Here is a 22,956-nt window from a genome sequence, read left to right on the forward strand (position 1 = left end):
ATGAGGCACAGCAAAAAACAAGACTGAAAAAAAAAATTCTAAAACAAAAGTCAAGATGTCTAACATGTGGGTAATGGTGTCCCAGAAAAAAAGGTTATATAAAGAAATTGTTGAAAATTTCCCATATTTGATGAGACTGTAAACTGGCATATCTTAAAAACTCATCTAAACCAAAGCACAATAAACAGAAAGCAAACCATACCAAGGCACGTCAGTGAAAGGGCTGAAAATCAATGATGAAGTACAAATCTGAGAAGGAGGCAGAGGAAAACATCCCTTCTGCACAGAGGAGCAAAGACAAGGATGACAACATGCTTCCACCAGAAACTAGGGAGGCCAGCAAAGAAATGACCAACAATCTAGAATTCTGAACAAAAATAACTTTTTAAAATGAAAGCAAAAGACAAGCTTTCAGACAAACAGAAGTTCCCCTACACTACAAAAAATGTTAAAGGCAGCCCCTGAGGCAGAAGAACAGCCACAGATGAACGGAGCTACATGCAAGAGTGAAGAGCACCAACCCAATAATTGGGGGGGGGGGGGGGAACAACTCTTCTCATTTTTAAATTTTTTTTAATTAAAGATTTTATTTATTTATTTGACAGAGAGAGACACAGCGAGAGAGGGAACACAAGCAGGGGGAGTGGGAGAGGGAGAAGCAGGCTTCCCGCTGAGCAGGGAGCCCGAGGCGGGGCTCGATCCCAGGACCCCGGGATCATGACCTGAGCCGAGGGCAGACGCTTAATGACTGAGCCACCCAGGCGCCCCAGGACTCTTCTCATTTTAAAAGTCTTTTAAGAGGATAATAGACGACTACACAATTGGTGGAACTCAGAGTACAATATTTTAAGGCTTTTTTTTTTTTTTTAAGATTTTATGTATTTATTTGAGAGAGAGAGAGAGAGAGCACAAGCAGGGGAAGCAGCAGAAAGAGGGAAAGGGAGAAGCAGGCTCCTCACTGAGAGGGAGCCCAATGCAGGACTCAATCCCAGGACCTTGGGATCATGACCTGAGCCGAAGGGCAGACGCTTAACCCACTGAGCCACCCAGGCGCCCCTATTTTAGGGCTCTTAATACTGCATATTAAGTATATAATATTCTTTGAAAGTAGAAGTTGAAAAGTTGAAGATATATATTGTGATTCTAGAACCACTAAAAATAATGAAACAATGTGATATAGGTAATAAGCCAAGAGGAGGTAAAATAGAATCAAAAAATACTCAAGGGACGCCTGGGTGGCTCAGTCATTAACTGACTCTTGATCTCAGCTCAGGTCCTGATCTCAGGGTCATGAGTTCAAGCCCTGCGTTGGGCTCCATGCTGAGCATGGAGGGAGGGAGGGAGGGAGGAAGAAGGAAGGAAGGAAGGACAGACAGAAAGAGAAAAAATTCAATTAATCCGAAAGAAAGAAAGAAAGAAAGAAAGAAAGAAAGAAAGAAAAAGAAAAAATTCAATTAATCCAAAAGAAAAGAAGGAAACAGAAGGAAAGAGTAGCAAACAACAGATGGGGGAAAAAAGGAAGGAAAAAAAAAGGAAAAAAAAGCAAGATGGTAAATTTACATCCAAACATATCAATAATTACATTAAATGGAAATAGTTAAATTTCCCAATTGTTAGAAGAGATGGTCAGGTTGGATTAAGAAGCAAGAGGCACCATGCTTTCTACGGTGGATTATAAAGACACAGGTAGGTTAAAAATAAAGGTTGGGAGACATACTGCATGCAAATACTAACTTAAAAAGGCTGGGTAGCTCTATATGATTATCAGAGAAAGTTGGCTTTAAAACAAGGAATGTTAGCAGCAATGAAGGAGATGATGACGGTAAAAATAAAATAAAAAAAAAATAATAATGACAACATGACTGATTTAACAAGAAGCAGTAACAGTGGTAAATATGTAAGCACTCTAATAACAGAGCTCAAAATACATGAAGCAGGAATTAAAAGGAGAACTACACAAACCCATAGTTACATTTGGAATTTCAACAGTTCTTTCAGTAACTGAACTAGACAAAAACATCAGAAAGGATGCAGAAGATGTGAACACCACCATCAACCAATCTGAAGTAACTAACATTCACAGTACACTCTTCCTAACAACAGAATACAAATTCTTTCCAATGCACACAGAACATTAACCAAAACTGGCCATAAAACAAATCAACACATTTCTAAAAATTAAATCATATATTAAGTATGTTCTCCGATTACAACAGAATTAAGCTAATAATAACAAAAAGGGGGTCAAAAGGTACAAATTTCCAGTTATAAAATAAATAAGTCATGGAAATATAATGTACAGCATGGTGACTTTGGTTAATACTGTACTGCAAATTTGAAAGTTGCAAAGAACAGATCTTAAGTAAGTCTTTATCACAAGGAAAAAACCTTTTTTTGGTAACTGTATGGTGCGACAGATGTAGACTTACTGTGGAGATTATTTTGTAATATATACAAATATTTAATCATTATGTTATACTAAACTTACATATAATGTTGTGTCAATTACACTTCAATTAGAAAAAGATATCTGGGGGGCGCCTGGGTGGCTCAGTTGGTGAAGTGTCTGCCTTCGGCTCAGGTCATGGTCCCAGGGTCCTGGGATCAAGCCTCATGTCAGGCTCCCTGCTCAGTGGGGAGCCTGCTTCTCCCTCTCCCCCCTGCTCATGCTCTCTGTCTCTCTCAAATAAATAAAGGGAAAGGAAAAGAAAAAGAAAAGAAAAAGATATCTGGAAAATACACCACAAAGTATTTGGAAATTAAAAAACACAATTCTAAATAATCCCTGGGTCAAAGAAGAAATCACAATAAGGGTTATTATAAAATACTTTTAACTGAACGAAAAATACAGCATGCCAAAATTTGTAGGATGCAGCTAAAGAAATGCTTAAATAGGATTTTATGAAATTAAACAAATTAAGTATGAAATTGAAAGATAGAAATGTAATAAACCTAAGAGCAGAAATTAATGAAACAGAAAAATGGAAAATCAATTCAACCAAAATGTGGTTCTTAGCTAATAAAAATGATAAACCTAGAGCCAGGCTATCGGGGAAAAATACAGACGAAACTCAAACAACTAACGTCAGGAATAAAGTGGCAAGGGCAAATCACTACAGGTGCCATGGAAATTAAAAAGACAGGTAGGAGAATGTCCTGAGCAATTTCATGCCAACACATTTGATATAAAACGGGCAAAGTTCTTTTTCCCCAGTTTTGTTGAGCTATAACTCACATACAGTACTGTGTAACTGTATGCAGGTACACAGCATAATGACATGACTTACATAAACTGCAAAATGACTACACAAATTTCTTTAAAGACAAAAATTAGTAAAACACACTGGAAGAGATAAATAACCTTTATCAAATAAATGAACTCATAGTTCAAAACCATCCTAACAAGGCAACTCCAGGTCAAGATAGCTTCACTGGTGAATTCTATCAAACATTTAAGGTAGAAATAATACCACCTCTACACAAACTTTTCCAGAAAACTAAAGCAGAGAGAATACTTCCTAGTTCATTCTACGAGATATTACCCCGATACGAAAACCACACAAAGGTACTGTGAGACAAGAAACTTACAGACCATTATCCTTCGTGAATACAGATGCAATAGTCCTTAACAAAACACCAGCAAAGCCAATATAGCAACCTATGGAAAGGATAATAACATTGTGATCAAGTGTGGGTTATCACAGGAATGCAAGGTTCATTCGACATTTCAAAAATCACCATAATTAATTTTGTTAACAAACTAAAAAAGAAAAACCCTGTCATTTCAATAGATGTAGAAAATGAATTTGACAAGATTAAATATCCATTCATGGTAACCCCCAGCAAACTAAAAACAGAAGTAGACTTTTCCCACCTGATATACAAAATCCTACAGCTAACATCATACTTAATAGTGGAAGACTAAGTGCTTTCCCCCTAAGACTTGAAACAGGGAAGGATGTCTGCTCACACCACTCCTATTCAACATCATACTGGAGGTCCTAGCCAATACAGTAAGGGGAAAAAAAAAAAAAAAAAAAAATACAGATTGGAAAGGAAAAAATATATTATCTGTCGATGATGTGCTCATCTATGTAGAAAATCTTGAGGAACCTACCAAATAACCAATAGAATAAATAAATGAGCTTTCATAGGATACAAAGTCAATTAAAAAAAAAACCCTGTATCTCTATATATTAGCAATAAACAATCAGATATTAAATTTTCTTAGAAGTACCATTTTATTTTAAATGAAAATACGAAATACCTTGGAAAATTTTCAACACACTATGTACAAAGCCTGTATGTTAAAGACTACAAAACTATTGTAAGAATAAGTTTAAAAGACCTAAATCAATGAAGAGTCATACTATATTAATAGGCTGAAAGAGTCAATATTATTAAGATGTCATTTTTTGGGGCGCCTGGGTGGCTTAGTCGGTTGAGCAGCTGACTTTTGATTTCAGCTTACGTCACAATCTTGGGGTCCTAGGATTAAATCCTGCACCGAGCTCCCTGCTCAGTGGGGAGTCTGCTTATCTCCCTCTGCCTCTTGCCCTCGCCCTGCTCCTGATGGCTCACGTTCTCGCTCTCTAATAAATAAATCTTAAAAAAAAAGAGATATCATTTCTCGCCAAAATGGTCTATAGACTCAATACAATGTCAGTTAAAATCTCAGCAGGCTTTTCTGTAGCAACTGGGAGACGATTCTAAACCTTATATGGGAATGCAAAGGAACCAGAATAGCCAAAACACTGTTGAAAAACGAACAAAACTGGAGAACTTCTACCTAGTTTCATGACTTACTATAAAAAGCTTCAGGAATCAAAACTGTACAGTACTAGCAAAAGAATGAGTGTATACATAAAGTGGAAGACAGAATCCAGTAGACCCACACATAAAAAATGTCAACTGATTTTTTTACAAAGATGCCAAGGTAATTGAACAAGGAAAAATAGTATTTTCAGCAAACAGTTCTGAAACAAGTGGATATCCACATGCAAAAAGGATGAACTTCAACCTTACTTTACAAGATACAAAACTTCACTTAAAATGGATCACAGAGCAACTGTATGAGCCCAAAACATAAGACATCTAGGAAAAAACCACAGAGCAAAAAATCTTACAACCTTGAGTAGCGAAGATTACTTACATAGAACACAAGAAGCCCAAATCATTTAAAAGTTGATAAACTGGACTTGATCAAATTTAAAATTTTTGCTCTTCAAAGAACAGTGTCCTGTAATGAGAAGGCAAGCCACACACCAGGAGAAAATATTTGAAAAACATACCTGATAAAAGGTTTGTACCCAGAATATACTATAGAGATCTCTCACAATTCAATATAGTAAGACAAACAACCTAATAAAAATGGGCAAAAGATTTGAACAGCCATGTCCCCGAAGTGATACAGATGGAAAAGAAGCACATGAAAAGATGTTCAGCAAGTCATTCAGAAAATGCCAGTCAAACCATGAGACAGCCGTACAAGCCACTAGAATGGCTACAGTTAAGGACTGTCAATATATCCAGGCTTGGTAAAGGATAGATTAACAGGAACTCTCATACTTGGATGGAAAATAGTATAAGCACTTTGAAAAATTCCAAGACAGTTCCTTAAAATGTTAATTATACACTCACCCCATGACCTAGCAATTCTACTCCTAGGTATTTATCAAAGACAAATGAACTATGTCCCCAAAAGGCTTGTACTCAAATGTTATTAGTAGTTTTACTGTTTTGTTTTTTTAAAGTAGGCTCCACAGCCAGCGAGTAGCCCTACACAGGGCTTAAACTCAGGACCCTGAGGATCAAGACCTGAGCTGAAATCAAGAGTCAGATGTTTAACTGACTGAACCACCCAGGCGCTCCTGAAATGTTACTAGTAGCTTTACTGTTAATAGCCAAAACCAAAAACCACAAACGTCCCTCTATTGGTGAATGGATAAACAAATTGTGCTTCATCCACACAAAGGAATACTCCTCCGAAATAAAAAAGAATTAACTACACAGATACATGCAACAACACAGATGAATCTCAAAAGCATTATTATTAAGCAAGAAAAGCCAAAGACCACCGTTTAGATTATCTTTCCATGGGGCTGATTCAAGCTTTGTCTTCCCAATCTGACAGTTCTGAGCAGCAGTGACAAACTGTATCAGCAACCACTTTCATGATACTCATTATAAAGGAATTTTATATGTTTGTATTAGGAACCAAAACCCAACAGGGCAAACGTTCAAGATACAAACAAATATTAGCAAACTCTTAAATGACCGGTTTAAATTGAGACTATATGCCTTGATAAGACCTGCGGGCAGATAACCATTGGGAGAACCCAGTTCCTTAGCGTAAAATGAAAGACTTCTATTTCAATGATATATTTAAGAATCAAGACACAATTGCTCATGTCCAGAATCAACAGAAAGCCTTTAAAATGATCAACCTTGAAAACAGAAAAATAGAATATTAATCTGCCAAGTAGTCTTCCTTGTGGCAGGATGCCTCAGTGCTCCACAGCCCCCTTCACAGAAAACAGTAATTCTCCCAAATATCATCTCCCATGCCCCCACACCACACTTAAGTTATTTTCACTACTTAAACATACACAAGTGTAAAATGCAATATACCTTACACTTTTTAAGCCTTTGTGTAATTCTAAAAACCCAAGCTGGTCTACAACTTAAAAATTTAAAAACCTAAAAATCATTACTCAAATTAACATTATTGTAAAGAGACAGATCAATGATTAACTGAAACCAAATTCCTAAATTCAACAGGCTCTCTTGAGTCAGGCCTGTTATTCATGTAGGTCTCTCTACAAATCATCTCGACCATCCCACCTCTCTGCCTGTCTCAATTTCTCCTGCACAGAGCAGGCCATACCTTTCAGCCTGGCCTCAGCGAAGAACCTAAGTATTAAGATAACCTATGTTCCTTTCTCAGTGGCCTTGACAGGCAGTGTACCCAGGCTCAGCAGGTCACAGATGGCAGGAGCAAAAGCCCTCTGATACACAGCAGGCCCTCCAATGGTGTGAACATGCCCTCCCCCATTACCAGAATACAAACAAAAATTGTTTTGTCAGAGAATTCACAGAATTCCATGAAAATACATTCACAGCCTCCCAAGCTATAAACTCTACTGTGTAGGATGAGTACTGGTAAATGTTTCGAGGTCCTAAAACATTACCTTTGGATATAAATTAAAGGTAGACTCATTCCTTCATCCAAAAACCATCCGTGGGTACCTGTTCTGTGCCAGGCCTGTGTAGACACCCTGAGCTGGAGGAGCCAGGGGCAGGACAAAGCGGCCGTGGCTGGGGTTGGTGTGTGCGCATGTCAAGTGGAAGGGACGGTGCGTGCCTGTGGGAGGGGTGAGCCCAGCAGGGACCCGGAGGCGGGGCTTCTGTGGAGCCTGTGCAGCCACCCTGCCCCTTCCCAACCAGCCCTGCCTTGCTGTCCTTGTCCTACAAGCACATGCCGGGGATTCAGGGATGCTGCTGAGCGGGAGATGCTGGGTGACGGGCAGGTCAGGGCCACTGCACAGCAATGTCTCCATCTTCAACAGGGACCTCAGGCTAGCTGTAACCCAGACACCCTGACAGCTCACTGTTCTCATTTCTCAAGGAGACCATTTGAAACCTTGGCCACTCCCTAGTTCCTTCCCAGTCTTGTGAGATCCACTCTCCCTCTCAAAAAAAAATTGTATAAAAAAGATTTCTGGCAGCAATTTTCTCAACTTCCACACTCCCCACCCCACCTTACTTTAACACCTACACAGCCTTGCCTGAGAATCCTGTCTCAACAGGATGATTCTTCTCGAAAGAGATCCCAGCTCCCCTGTCCTAATGGAATCTCATGGGCACCACCATTTCTCTCCCTTACTCCTTCCCACCCCCAAACAAGTTCAAACTGCCTACCCAATGCTAAGTGTGGGCAAGAATATGGGTAACAGGAACTCAGACACTACTGGTGGGGATAGAAACTGGAACAGTCACTTGGGAAATTGTGTATCTTACAAATGTAAGCATCTGAATTACTTACAACCCAGCAATTCTATTTCCTGGATAAGCACTCTGACAATTTTATGTGTCAACTTGACTGGGCTAAAAGATAACAGACAGCTGGTAAAACACTATTTCTGGGTAGTTTTTTTTTTAAAGATTTTATTTATTTATTTGAGAGAGAGAATGAGATAGAGAGAGCATGAGAGGGGGGAGGGTCAGAGGGAGAAGCAGACCCCCCGCTGAGCAGGGAGCCTGATGTGGGACTCGATCCCAGAACTCCAGGATCATGACCTGAGCCGAAGGCAGTCGCTTAATCAACTGAGCCACCCAGGCGCCCATATTTCTGGGTGTTTTGTGAGGGTGTCTCTAGAAGAGATGAGCATTTGAATCTGCAGACTGAATGAAGACAATCCCCTCACCAGTGAGGGTGGGTGTCGGCCATTCCACGGAGGGTCTGAACAGAACAAAAAAGGAAGGGCTGATTCACTCTCCCTGCTTCTGCTGACACACCCACCTCCTGCCCTCAGACATCAGTACTCCCTGGTTCTCGGGCCTTTGGACTCAGAGTGAAGGACACCACCAGCTTTCCTGGGTCTCCAGCTTGCGGATGGCAGACTGTGGGACTTCTCAGCCTCCATGACCACATCAGCCAATCCCTGAAATAAATCTCCTTCCTTCCTTTCTTATCTATCGATCTGTCTACCTCTCCCTGACGCCATTGGTTCTATTTCTCTGGAGAATCCTGACCAACACACACTCTTAACAAAACTCTTACAAATGAATGCCTGGAGAAAGGTATACAAATGCCCTGACAGCATTTTTAAAAATCACGGATCACTGTTTAAAAAAAAAAAAAAGGAAAACTATCTTTTAACAAAATTACCGATGAATAAATTATATATAGTAACATACTGAACTGTAAATCATGGATGAATTAGTGAAAATGAGTAAATGCAGCTACCCAGACAGTATGAGGATCTTATAAACAAAGACGCATAAGACAACATAAGCATATACTACTTTCATAAAGACCAGAAACAAACAAAATTGAACAACTTATTATTTAGAGATACACATAGAGGCAATAAAATTTTTTTTTAAAGATTTTATTTATTTATTTGAGAGAGAGAGAATGAGAGAGAGAGCACGAGAGGGGGGAGGGTCAGAGGGAGAAGCAGACCCCCCGCCGAGCAGGGAGCCCGATGCGGGACTCGATCCCGGGACTCCAGGATCATGACCTGAGCCGAAGGCAGTCGCCCAACCGACTGAGCCACCCAGGCGCCCGAGGCAATAAAATTTTTAAAGTAATTTTAAAATAAGGGAATGATAAATATAAAATTCAAGGACAGTGGCTACTCAGAAAGAGGAGGAGGAAAGACAGGGGAGGGGAAACACAGATAGGCACCCGAGTATCAGGAATGGCCTGGGTCTGACACTGGCTGGTGGTCATTTTACCATCTTCAGGCTTATTATACATGTCTGCATATATAGCTCTCTCAAATATTACGTAATAAAAAATGAAATTTAAGTGAGGGGGAGCACCTCTCCCCAACCAGCAGCTCTTTGCTTATGTAGTTAAATGTGCTCAGCGGCCCCCTCCAGCTTCCCCTTCGGATCTGTCTTCCCTGCCTTCGCAGTCAAGCATCTTGAAAATCAGCACCTTGAGTTGACCTTCTCAGTTTCCTCACCAATAATTTACTCTTCACGCAGCTCAGTCTGGCTTCTGCTCCCATACTTCCACTAACAGGAATCTAGCAAAGGTCAGATACAATCTCTTTGTTGCCACATTCAACACTTCCTATCTTTTCTTGGTTAACTTTTTAAAATGTCTGTTTGGAGGACAGCTGAGAGACAGCTCTCCCTGGGTCTCCCCTACCAACTCCCAGTCTTGACGGATGTGCCAAGGCTGTAAGGCTCTGCCTACTTCCCCCCACCGCCCCGCCCCAGGGCTGTTTTTCAGGGTTTATGCAGCAGATACCCCTGAGACAAAGTGCAGGCTTTCCTACTACACACTACAGAAGTGGCAGATGCCCACACTCAGTGCTCCTGAACCCCAACACAAACTCACTGTACCCGCAGCATGTATGTAGGCCTCCGCACTTTATGGACATGGGATTTGGGGAGGGAGAGGGAGCAAGGGGAGCAGACATGCTCGTGCTCATGGTCGCTGCTGTGCTGTGAGCAATCAAGTCCTCTGTCTCTGACCCAGGAGTCTCATGTCCCTTGCCAGCACCCATGAAATAGTAACAACGTAGCTTATGACCTTCAAGTAGGCAAAAAAATCCAATCCCAGTCCCAACAACTACCAACCACACCATCCTTTAAACGACTACTGTCACTTAGTTCTACTTATCATACTTTATTTTTCTTTCTATTTCTCTGATGTCTGCTTTTCACTCATCTCTGTCTCAAACGTCGGATGTTCTCTAGAACTGCCTCCTTCACAGTCCACTTCTCACTCTGCCTTCGGTCTTCGGTGTTGTGCCAGTGACCAAGGTTGAGAAGCTGAGTAAAAGTCATCTGTGTGGAGTCTTTTAATGAATGTTGCAGGCCTATCCAGCAACACAAACATCTGAGACAAACTGACTGTAACTTGAAATTGCAAGACCTGTTTGACTCATGAAATAGGGGTCTTGCAATGTCCTTTCAATTAACAACTTAAAAAGAGAAGTTGGGGCGCCTGGGTGGTGCAGTTGGTTAGGCATCCAACTCTTGGGTTTTGGCTCAGGTTGTGATCTCGGGGTCGTAAGATCGAACGCCATGTCGGGCTCTGCACTGGATGCAGAGTCTACTTGAGATTCTCTCTCCCTCTGCCCCCCACCCCCATGCACACATGGGCATTCTCTCTCTCATAAATAAATATTAAAAAATAAATTAAATAAATAAAAAATAAAAAGATAAGTCAATACATCTGTACCGATAAAGGTAGAGGAAGAAGAATGGAAAAGGTATCATTTAAAATAGAACAGATAAAAGTCAAATACCATGGGTCAGTATTTTTTTTTTTTTTAAGATTTATGTATATATGTATTTATTTATTTGAGAGAGAGAGAGGGGAGGGGCAGAGGGAGAAAGAAAATCTCAAGCAGACTCTGTACCGAGTGCAGAGCCCAACGTGGGGCTCAATCCCATGACCCCAAGATCATGACCTGAGCCAGAACCAAGAGTCAGACGCTTAACCAACTGCATCACCTGGCGCCCCCCACCTTTTTTAAAGGAGCACTGGTATGACACTGAAAAATAGAAAACACTTATAAATAGAAAAAGATTCCATACTCAATGGGATTATTAGATTTTTTTTAAGATTTATTTATTTGAGAGAGAGAGAGAGAGAGAGAGAATCCCCAAGCAGACTCCCCTCTGAGCATGGAGCCTGACGCAGGGCTCGATCCCAAGACCCATGAGATCATGACCTGAGTGGAAACCAAGAGTCAGATACTCAACCGACTGAGCCAACCCAGGTGCCCCAGGATTATTAGATTATTAAGAATATTAGAAAGGGGGCGCCTGGGTGGCTCAGTCGTTAAGCATCTGCCTTCGGCTCAGGTCATGATCCCGGGCTCCTGGGATTGAGCCCCGCATCATCGGGCTCCGCATCGGGCTCCCTGCTCCGCGGGGAGCCTGCTTCTCCCTCTCCCACTCCCCCTGCTTGCGTTCCCTCTCTCGCTGTGTCTCTCTCTGTCAAGTAAATAAATAAAATCTCAAAAAAAAAAAAAAAGAGTATTAGAAGTTAATTCTCCTCCCAGTGATTATTATAGACTCCATGTAATCCCAGTCAAATCCCAACATTATTTTTTGTATTTTGGGTTTGTGTTTGTGTGTGTATATAAACTGACAAGGTAATTTTCAGCTTTACAGAAATGCAAAGAATCAAGAATAACTAAGATATGTTTGAGGAGTACAAGGTAACGGCACCTTTTCTCTGAAAATGAGACTAACTACAAAGCTGCAGTAATTAAGACAACATGCTGTTGGCACAGGGACAAACAAAGCAATGGAACAAAACACAGAGCCCAGAAATACATCCACACATATACGGATGCTTGACTTATAACAAAGGTGGTGCTAAAAAGTGGGGGCAGGGAGGAGGAAGGAGCAACTGGACTTCCACACAGAAATAAATTTAATTTGACCTTTACCTCACACCATATAAAAATTTAATTTCAATTCCAGAAGAGCTGCAGGTCTAAACACGAAAGGCAAAACAGTAAGAGTACAGGACTGTGCCGTTTACTATGGCAGCCCCTGGTCATATGTGGCTACTGAGCCCGTGAGATGTGAGCATCCTAAGTGATGCATGCTGTACATGTAAAAACATACAAAGGACTCTGAATATTTAGTACAAAACAAACAAAATAACATTTAACATTTTTTATATTGAGTACAGGTTGAAATGATAGTTTGGATACACTGAGGGAAAAAGTAGATTGTCATATCACCTATTTTATTTTAGTTTTTGAAATGTGGCTACCAAAATATTAAAATTATTCACATGGTGGTCTTCATTTGTCATTCACATTTCTTTGGACAGTACTAACAGAAGAAGAAAAATATGTTTATGATGTCATGACAGGAAAAACCATTAATAAAGAGAACTAAATAAAGTGGCAACTACTAAGGAAAAATCTGAGAAATCGGACTATATTAAAAATGAATTTGTGTTCAGGGCTCCTGGATGGTGCAGTCAGTTAAGCGTCCTATTTTTGATTTTGGCTCAGGTCGTGATCTTGGGGTCGTGAGATCAAGCCCCGTGTTCGACTCCACGCTCAGTGTAGAGTCTCCTTGAGACTCTCCCTCTTCCCCTGCTCTCCCTGCCTGCTCACTTGCTCTCTCTCAAATAAAATAAATCTTTTAAAAGAATGAATTTGTATTCATCAAAAGACACCATAAACAGTGAAAAGGGAAGCAAAAATGAGGCAGCTGGTATCTGCAATGCATAAAACCAGCAAAGGGGTCATGTTTAGCACACATAGGAAGTCCCATACATCTGTAAGAAAAAGACAAATACAGTCATTCCCCTTATCAGCAAGGGATATGTTACATGACCCCCCCCCCCAGTGGATACCTAAATCCACGAATATACTATACCCTATTTATACTATGTTTTTTCCTATATCTACGATAAAGTTTAATTTACAAATCAGGCACAGCATGAGATTAACAACAATAGTTACAACAACAGTAATATTATTATATAATAATAGACCAGAACAAGTGTAACAATACGCTGTAATAAAAGTTGTGTGAACGTGGTCTATCTCTCAAAATGTCCTACTGTCCCTCACTCAGCCTTCTTGCGATGATGTAAGACGATAAAATGCCCATGTAGGAGATGAAGGAGGGAAGTGACATGGGTCTTGTGACCTGGCACCAGGCTACTGCTGACCTTGTGGCCACATGTCAGGAGGAGGATCACCTGCTTCTGGACAGGCCCACTGCGGGAACTGAGACCCTGGGAAGGGGAACCACAGATGGGGGACCACCGTACTGCGATGGAACAGTGGTTCTCCAAGCCTGGTCTGTGGACCCATGGCAGTCCCGGACACCCTTCCAGCAAGTCCACTAGTCGAAGTTATTTCACACTAATATCTAGATGTTATTTACCTTTTTCCCTGTGTGGACACTGGCAGTGATGGTGAACAAACAATAGCGGGTTCAGCCGTCAGCATCTTGGCAAGAACGAAAGTTGCACACAACGAAGTGTGCTAGTGGCCACCGCTTTTCACTTCCACACGCTTAGTTTTAGAGAAAAAAAAAGAAAGGCAAGGTCCACTAAAGAATGCCCTTGATGCACTAAAATCATTAATTGTATTAAATCTCAACCCTCAAGCACATGCCTTTTGAACATTCCATGTGATGAAAAAGGCAGGACGCATGAAGCATTCCAGCAATGTTCCCGATGGAAGCATCGTGTGCTGTGAGCTGAATGAGCCACTTCCGCCATGACACATTAGGAACGCCTGACATACCAAACTACAGTTATTCAGACTTGGATAGTGGACATTTTCCCAAAAATGAATGGAATGAACCTGGCACTTCAAGGAAAACAGCGGACACTACTTGTGGCCTAGCTTTTGGGAAAAATCAGAAGGTTGGAAAACTTGTATCCATCATTGTGGGCTCCAAAGCCTCTCCACTTTAAAGACTTTTCTGTTGAGAGTAGTGGTGATAACAAATATAATTTCTTTTAAAGATTTTATTTATTGGGATGCTTGGGTGGTTCAGTTGGGTAAGTGTCTGCCTTTGGCTCAGGTCGTGGTCCCAGGGTCCTGGGATCAAGTCCCGCATCGGGCTCCCTGCTCCGCGGGAAGCCTGCTTCTCCCTCTGCTGCTGCTCCCCCTGCTTGTGTTCTCTGACAAATAAATAAATAAAAATTTTTTTTTTTAATTTTTTTTTTTAAAGATTTTATTTATTTATTTGAGACAGAGAGAATGAGAGAGACAGAGAGCACATGAGAGGGGGAAGGGTCAGAGGGAGAAGCAGGCTCCCCGCCGAGCAGGGAGCCCGATGCGGGACTCGATCCAGGGACTCCAGGATCATGACCTGAGCCGAAGGCGGTCGCTCAACCAACTGAGCCACCCAGGCGCCCAATAAATAAAATCTTTAAAAAAAATATTTTAATTTATTTATTTGAGAGAGAGAGCAAGCGAGCACGAGCAGGGGGAGGGGCAGAGGAAGAAGGAGAGAGAAGCCCAAGCAGACTCCATGCTGAGCGCGGAACCTGACATGGGGCTGGATCCCAAGACCCTGAGATCATGACCTGTGCCGAAACCAGGAGTTGGGACGCTTAACCAACTGAGGCATCCATGCGCCCCACAAATATAATTTTTTTATACTGAATAATGAAAGGTATCAGTATCAGGAAGATCTGCCTAACTCAGTAAATCATTATTTTCAAATGCATGCTGTTATAAAATCATCAATGGGTAAAGAGATATTCATTCAGAATGCAAGACAAAGTATTTTAACCACACAGGAAAAATTCACTGATATCGTTTCATACTCTACATTGCAACTAACCATTAAGAAACCATTACTTGTCATGGTTTGGAGCAGTATCAGAAAAGAATATCCACAATCACCTGAAAAAGCTATCATACTACTTGCTTCAGATACTTCAATCAAAACAACCTATAACAACAGCTGAACACAGAAGCAGATATGAGAGTCTAGCTGTCTTATATTATCCAAACACTAAGATTTATCAAACAATGCTACTCTACTCACGAAATTATTTGTGTTTTGGAAAATAGTTTTCACTTAAAAATATGCTATTGATCTTAACTTATAATCAGTTAATTATATAAATTCTCTCTGACTCAATGATTCCTTTCCCACATGGACATACAACAGAATGTGTGAACATGTGTTCCAAGAGCATCATTCATAATAGCGAAATTTGGAAACAACCAAAATGTAGTATATTCAAAAAGGCAGATAGTATATAGTAATGAAAATGAAAAAAAAACTACAACATTTACGAATCTCAAATATAATGTTTTTTTAATTTTTATTTTTTTAATTTATTTTTTATTTTTTAAAGATTTTATTTATTTGAGAGAGAGCGAATGAGAGACAGAGAGCATGAGAGGGAGGAGGGTCAGAGGGAGAAGCAGACTCCCCGCCGAGCAGGGAGCCCGATGCGGGACTTGATCCCGGGACTCCAGGATCATGACCTGAGCCGAAGGCAGTCGCCCAACCGACTGAGCCACCCAGGCGCCCCAAGACTTTTTTTTTTTTTTAAAGATTTTATTTATTCATTTGAGAGAGAATGAGAGACAGAGAGCATGAGAGGGAGGAGGGCAGAGGGAGAAGCAGACTCCCCGCCGAGCAGGGAGCCCGATGCGGAACTCGATCCCGGGACTCCAGGATCATGACCTGAGCCGAAGGCAGTTGCTTAACCGACTGAGCCACCCAGGCGCCCCATGATTTTATTTATTTATTTGAGACAGAGAGAATGAGAGACAGAGAGCACGAGAGGGAGGAGGGCCAGAGGGAGAAGCAGACTCCCCGCCGAGCAGGGAGCCCGATGCGGGACTCGATCCAGGGACTCCAGGATCATGACCTGAGCCGAAGGCAGTCGCTTAACCGACTGAGCCACCCAGGCGCCCTCAAATATAATGTTGAACAAAATAAGTCAGACACCAAATAATGCGTCCCGTATGGTATTTTTGTGGAGTTCAAAACATCAGGAAACTGGACAGCAGTGTTCAGGAGCAGAGGTACCCAGGTGCCGTGACTGACAGGGAAGGGCAGGAGAGGGAGTGCCAAGAGCGTCGCGAGGGTGTCGGCTCCACGGACAAGGGCACGACTGGGGGCGGCACAAGAGGGCGGCTGAGCTAAGGGCAGTGCCACGTCATGACCCAGACATCTCAGCCCTAGTTGCTGAGGGACAGAGTAATTTCACCGCTGAGAAGCAGACTCTCAAACAAGACCAAATTAAGTCAACCTTTATGCCGTCTGCACAAGACCATCGAAAACACAGCAACACCAAGAGATCGAAAATAATAACAGTACATGAAAGGAGGGGAAGAGAGGGAGGGGGCTCAGAGCTCTGCAAACAGCAAACAAAACAGTCCTTTTGGGGAAACCTCACGTGGCTTCAGTGCAAGAAAGGAACAATACACCAAGATTTAGTCATTTTAACATGTATTCACCAGCACGGCTGTAAAATGTAGAGCAAAAATGAAAATATAAAAGGATAAAAGGACAAATATACATGCAGAGTAGGACAGTTTAACTGATCTTACTCAGAAACTGACACATTAAGCACACTAAAAAAGTAGTAAAAACACAGAAGGAAATAGCACAATTAACAAGGGGTTGATCTAATGGGGGAACAGAGTCCTCTAAATCCTGGGAACGCATTTTCAAGGACACATGGAACATTCAGAAAAACTTAACCATGTATTAATATAACTGATTGGAGAGGAATCATTATAATAGAGACCATAACATCCAATAGCATTAAATTAAAACTCAATGATTAAAAGTAATCCAAAAGATCTGTTCGTGTATTTACAAATACTTCTAAACAATTCATGCTTGAAAACAGAAATAATGAAAACTGGATAATACTTAAAATTGAGCCAGTGCAACTAACATTTCAAAATCTAGTATAGTAATCAGAAGTTTCCAGCACATATCTGAGCAGAATAATAAAAACGGATGGGTGAGAACTCAGGAAGGCAGAAAAGTAACCACAGAGAAAGAAGGAAAAACCCAATCTGTGGTCACAACCAGCAGGAACTGCATGGTGATGGCCCAGTGGCTCCTCGCCTGGAAGCCAGAAAGTGGGACAGGACTGTCTCCCTGCCTGCCCGCAAGCAGGCTCAGGTTCCCACGAGGTCTCCAGGTGAGATCAGCAAGGAATGCAACTCCCGAAGCAGTTGGCACCCACCACAGGTGCCCCGGACACCCGTCAACGGCCCTCAGAAGAGGCTTAGAAACGGGCAGCACCCCCACCACGTGCACCCTACCTTGCCACAGCGTCCATACCCCTCTTCCAAGGACAAGGAGGTGAGAGACCCCATGTCTCCACTTACTGACAGCTGTCTACAACGCAGGACACTGGTGTTTGCCATCGCCAGCCTTCAATACACAGAACGGAAGAGAACTTCTCCGGAGGAATGGACAAGAATCTGCTCGCTGGAGGCCTCAGGAAGACGCAGGGTGAGGAGGAGACAAGCTGGGCGGCTGAACACCTACTGCACGTGCCCAGCACTGACTAATCAAGTCTACTGCACACACAACAGCAGCAATTGAACAGAAAGGAGAGAGGTTTAAGTTAAAAAGTTCTTCTTTGAAAAGACAACACTGACGAACTTCTAGCAAGACTGGTTCACAAAAAGAAAGAGCACAAAGATAAGGGATCAGGATTTGTACGTGCAGGTACGATAAGAAGTGGAGACATGGCCTCCACACAATTTCATACCAGGAACTCTAACAATTTCTCAGAATTCAATTCACCAAAACTAACTGGAAAAGAAAGGGAAAACCTCTTACCCACGAAAGAAAATGAACCAGGAGTTTGTTTCCCCAGAGATGTGCACGGCGGGAGTGGGAGAGATGGTGGCAGCCGGGAGGGACCGCGAGGCCAGAGGCAGGTTATTTGAAGAACAGACAATTCTAGAGCATCTGCACTCTCTTGGGCATGAGCCAGGACAGAAGACAAGATTTGTGGTGCGTAAGGAGAAAAGACTAACCTGAGCAGCAAGGCCCTGGAGAAGCCCAAATGGGAGAGGCCCCTGAAAGCCCCAGGGAGGCAGGCCTCCCCAGACTGCAGCAGTAGAGGGGCCAGGGTCTGAGTGTCCACTTCGATCCCCTCCCTGGAGTGTGAGGGTCAGCAGCAGCTGAGCTGAGCAGGGCGAAGAGGGTGTGTGGGGTTTGGGAAGAAAGGAGAAGGGAAGCTTCACGCCCTTTTGCGGTCAGCTACGAAGCCAGAGCAACACACCAGATGCCCATCCCCAGCCCAGAAGCACAACGTTAGTGGGCAGCAGGGAGCCGAGGCCTGCGGTGTTCCCAGCAACACTCCACCAGGTGGACGGAGGGGCAGTGCTGAGCCGGGTCCCAGGCAAAGGACTCACGGGGCTTTGCAAGCAAGTGATGGCGACGCGGAGTGCTGGCACTCTGGCTGTTCGAGGAGAACAGTGCAGTCAGAAGGACCTGCCAGTGTGAACGGGATGTCTGCAGGGAAGACTTCCTGGGCGTCCAGGCATGACAAGGTCTAGGAATGGAGGAAGTCTACAGCGTCGAACGGTAAAGGCAGGGTGCTGGGCAAAGTTTTACTGATATTCTACCACGACCTGTGATACCTGAATGCTTACCTAGAAAAAGAGCAATTCCGCTCCACTTCCACTGTGTAACTCAGAGCTCCTACCCTGACAATGAGAAACTCCCAACTCCGGGCCCATCAGAGAGCTCAGGCGACCATGAGAGCTGGACAAGTGCACGGAGCCCCTCTGAGGACAAGGGGACACATGCACCACTTCACCTTCGGCAGAGGAAGGAACACAGCCTTTGAAGTGGGTCAGAAAACAATGACACTTGGAATGAGCCCTTTAAGGTTGAGTGTGGCCAGTGTGACCTTGCGGGCCGACCCTTCTCTGGGAGGAAGAAGCTTTTGCTGTGGGGGCGGCAGGTGCCCTCCACCTGGGGCACAGGCCTGATCCACTGACAGGAGGGAACCAAGCTCTCCACCGTGGGAGAAAGACGTAGGTCAGCCACCCTGGGGAGGCGGCAGGGGGTGTGTCCCACCCAAGACCCCTAGAGATATGGGCAGACTCTAGCTTATATCGGGGCGGGGGGTGCGGATCACTGGGAGAGCTGCACCTGATGCCCCAGGCACAGGGTTGCCCCAGGTTCGGGCTGAATGGGGGTGGGCAGAGGGGTAGCCGGGCAGGGAAAACACCACGGTGGGAGGCTTATGCTGAAGGGGAATAAGGGTGGCCCACCACCACACAAAGGGGGCGGGAATGTGAAGGGAGACCCCTCCCCAGCCCACACAAGCACCAGGGTGCAGCACACATCGCTAGAGAAATGAGTGTGTGGGGCAACAAGAGCAAAGCCAGGCCGGCTCCAGTGCTGACCAGACTGACCCAGCCCCCCAGGTTCGTGGGGTGCACGACTGCTGAATAACTGCACCCCCAGGCCCTGCGATCTCTTCCACGTGCTGCTTGGCATCCCACCAAACCGTTTGAGAGAAACAGAAAGCAAGAACCAACAACACTTAAGGAAGAACTAATACCAATTCTACACAAACTCTCCAAAAAAGAGATGAAGCAGGAACACATCTCAACTTATGAGGCCTTGAAAGACGTTAAAGACAAGAAGACTTCAGGCAAACATCCTTCATGAGCACCGACGAAAAGTCCTTAGCCAACAAAAGCAAATCGCCCAGCAACGTGTAGAAAGAATGTCCAGAGAAGGACCTGTCCAAGCTTCACACAGCTTTATGCAAAACAGTCCGAATCTGGAAACAGCCCAAACATCCGTCAGCGGAGAGTGGATAAACAAAGCGTGGTGCATCTTTACAATTTACCCAGCAATAGAGAACAAACTACTGATGTGTGGCTCTCATAAGCATTATGCCCAGTTGAAGGGGTCTATGCGACACTCGAGAGAAAGCAAAACGTGGGGACAAAAATCAGGTCAGTGGTTACAAGCGGGGCTGGGGGGGGATCACCAACGTGACTGGGGAACTTTTGGGGTGATGGAAATGTTCTACATCTTTTTTTTTTATTAAAGATTTTATTTATTTATTTGAGACAGAGAGAATGAGATACAGAGAGCATGAGAGGGAGGAGGGTCAGAGGGAGAAGCAGACTCCCTGCCGAGCAGGGAGCCCGATGCGGGACTCGATCCAGGGACTCCAGGATCATGACCTGAGCCGAAGGCAGTCGCTCAACCAACTGAGCCACCCAGGCGCCCGGAAATGTTCTACATCTTAACTGCAGTAGTGGTGGTTACGCAACTGTAAAATTTGTCAAAACTCACTGAACTATATATACACTTTAAAAGAATTTTACTAGATGTAAATTATATCGCATTTTTTTAAAAAAGGCCAGCAATTTTAGCCAGCTTGAGCAAAGACACCAACTTTACAGAAGTAGCAAAAGGTCTAAGTCTACAAACACAGGCGAACATCTCGTCTGCGGCGCCCGGCGTGACTTCTTTTTTTTTTTTAAAGATTTTATTTATTTATTTGAGAGAGAGAGAATGAGAGACAGAGAGCATGAGAGGGAGGAGGGTCAGAGGGAGAAGCAGACCCCCTGCCGAGCAGGGAGCCCGATGCGGGACTCGATCCCGGGACTCCAGGATCACGACCTGAGCCGAAGGCAGTCGCTTAACCGACTGAGCCACCCAGGCGCCCCCCGGCGTGACTTCTTTGATGAGAGAAAGCCAAGTCTGACAAGGAGTTATCCAGGACAAGCGGGGAGTCGGGATGAGGCCACCACGGCAGAAGGACAACTTCTGCCTAAGAAATCGTGCCTATTTCTACTTGCCTCCAAAGCCAGGCTTAACAACGGCGGCCGCTCTCATACAGGCAGGTCGGGCTGCAACGGAGGATCCGGGCCGCACGGGAGGACAAGCCGGGAAGCTGGGGCGGGGAATCAGAGCGCCAGCGCCACGCAGCCACCTTCCGTGAAAGCGGGGCAAAGATCACACGCTTTCAGAGGCCACGGAAAGGAAACAAAGCAAAACAATCAAATGATAAAAGCAAGAAGATCTGAGGGTGAAACACTTCAGACTGACTATGCCATCTTCTTAATTCTACTGAGGGGCTCCACGTTTATTCACTTCCATGCTCATTCATTCATTAACTCAAGTACTGGGTTTCCTAAGATAGGCCAGGCTAGGCACTGTTTCTGGTGAGAAAATACACAACAGCTGCCCTTGGGAGTGTCTATTCCAGGGAAGGAGACAAGCAAAATGAAGAAGCTGAATGTGCAGTGCTGAGGTGAATACACAGGAGAAGGGGGCACACGAGAGGAGGTGGGGTGAGAAATCCATTTGTATCCCAATAAACGATGTAATCTCAAGGTTTAGCTGTTCAAATCCCAGTGCAGACACCGGCACATGATTTGGGCACCGGCTTTAAGGAACCCCTAGAACACAAGTCTCCAGCGTAGCAGCCCGTGGGAGGGAGGCCGTGAGAACGGAGAGGAAGGAGACGTTGATTCACCAGGGCGGCACACCTGACCCGGACAGCGCTCCCAGGGCACAAGAGAGCGTGCTGGCGATGGACGCCAGTGTTGGCGGCTGCGCGTAGTGAGGCATTAGAAGACAAGAGCTCAGAAAACAGCTGCTCACAGGCAGAAATAAAAGGAACAGAAAAGCCCTATAATGTGGGGCCTCATGTGCTTGCAAAAGCCAAGTCCTTCTAGAACCTAAAGAGCAGACTCACAAGCCCTTTCAGGCCCACAGCCACTAACACACAGCTGGGTCAAAGAGCAGACTAAGGCTATGGCCTTCCCATGTAAGCCTGAAGACCTTAAGGATGCCTCCATTCAGCTGAGGCAAGAAATCAAGAAAAAACAGGGTAGGGAAACCCAGACTTGGGAAGTGCGTCTGGGAAAAAATTTCAGGTGAGATACCAGCACATGGAACTGGCCAGGACCAAACACTCCAAGAGCCTCTGAGCTTTCCAGCAAACTGCATTGCCAAAGAAATCTTGAGGCCAGACTAAAAAAAGCCAAAAGACATCCTTTGGGCCCCCTAAGCTTGCTGACCAAGTTGTGAGACCAAGGAGGGCAGGTCCCCACTACCTCCTGCAGATGTGGACAGAATACCAAGAGGAAGACCCCAGAGAGTGGAGCAAGGGACCAGAAGATGGTGCAAGAGCGGTTTCCTTCCAGAAAGCAAACCCAAATTAATTATTTCACTGTCCATTTAGCTCTGTAATCCACAGGGTAAGAAAGCCGACAAGCCCACGTGCTCTGTGCTGGGCACTCACCGATGGCTGGTCGAGGCCGCTGTGCCTCTCCTCCTTTTCCACAGTCCGCCGGCAGTCCGGGCACACCCACAGTGGCAGGTGCAGCACGCTGTTGCCCTTGGGAGCCATGGAGAGGGCCAATTTGCTCGCAGTCTTAATTCCACTCTCTAAGAACGAAGAGTCTTTCCGCTCACTTCTGCACAGAAGACAATAATCCCCAGCGGGGTAGGGTGGTGTTCTATGATTCATGCCAAAATTAAAAGGAGTCTGGAATAGAAAAAAAAAATTCTATTTTCAAAACATGATCCACAAAGCCAAGATCATTTAAAAATATAGTTTTAAAATTACAATGTACATGTATGTTTACGTAAGCATCAAAGAGGGAATTTGTTAAATAAAACGGTATCTAGTAAACTAGAAACTCATAATACTTTGAATAAAGAGAAGGACCATAAAGAATATCTTAGAGAAAACTGTCCAATTAGCCCCTTTGTCCAGATATTTGTATTATTCCC

At 43.9% G+C, this 22,956-nt stretch overlaps 1 protein-coding gene across 1 annotated transcript in view; it reads right to left on the reverse strand.

Annotated features, from left to right (window-relative positions):
* The window catches only part of FAM193A (family with sequence similarity 193 member A), a 104,842-nt gene extending 82,137 nt beyond the window's left edge, over positions 1-22,705 (reverse strand). The window contains 1 exon segment of the mRNA XM_021677715.2: positions 22,463-22,705. Coding sequence (XP_021533390.2) covers positions 22,463-22,690 — 228 coding nt within the window. The 5' untranslated portion in view covers positions 22,691-22,705.
* Between the last annotated feature and the right edge of the window lie 251 nt (positions 22,706-22,956).

This window comes from Neomonachus schauinslandi, chromosome 2 (assembly GCF_002201575.2).
Source record: "Neomonachus schauinslandi chromosome 2, ASM220157v2, whole genome shotgun sequence".
Lineage (NCBI taxonomy): Eukaryota > Metazoa > Chordata > Mammalia > Carnivora > Phocidae > Neomonachus > Neomonachus schauinslandi.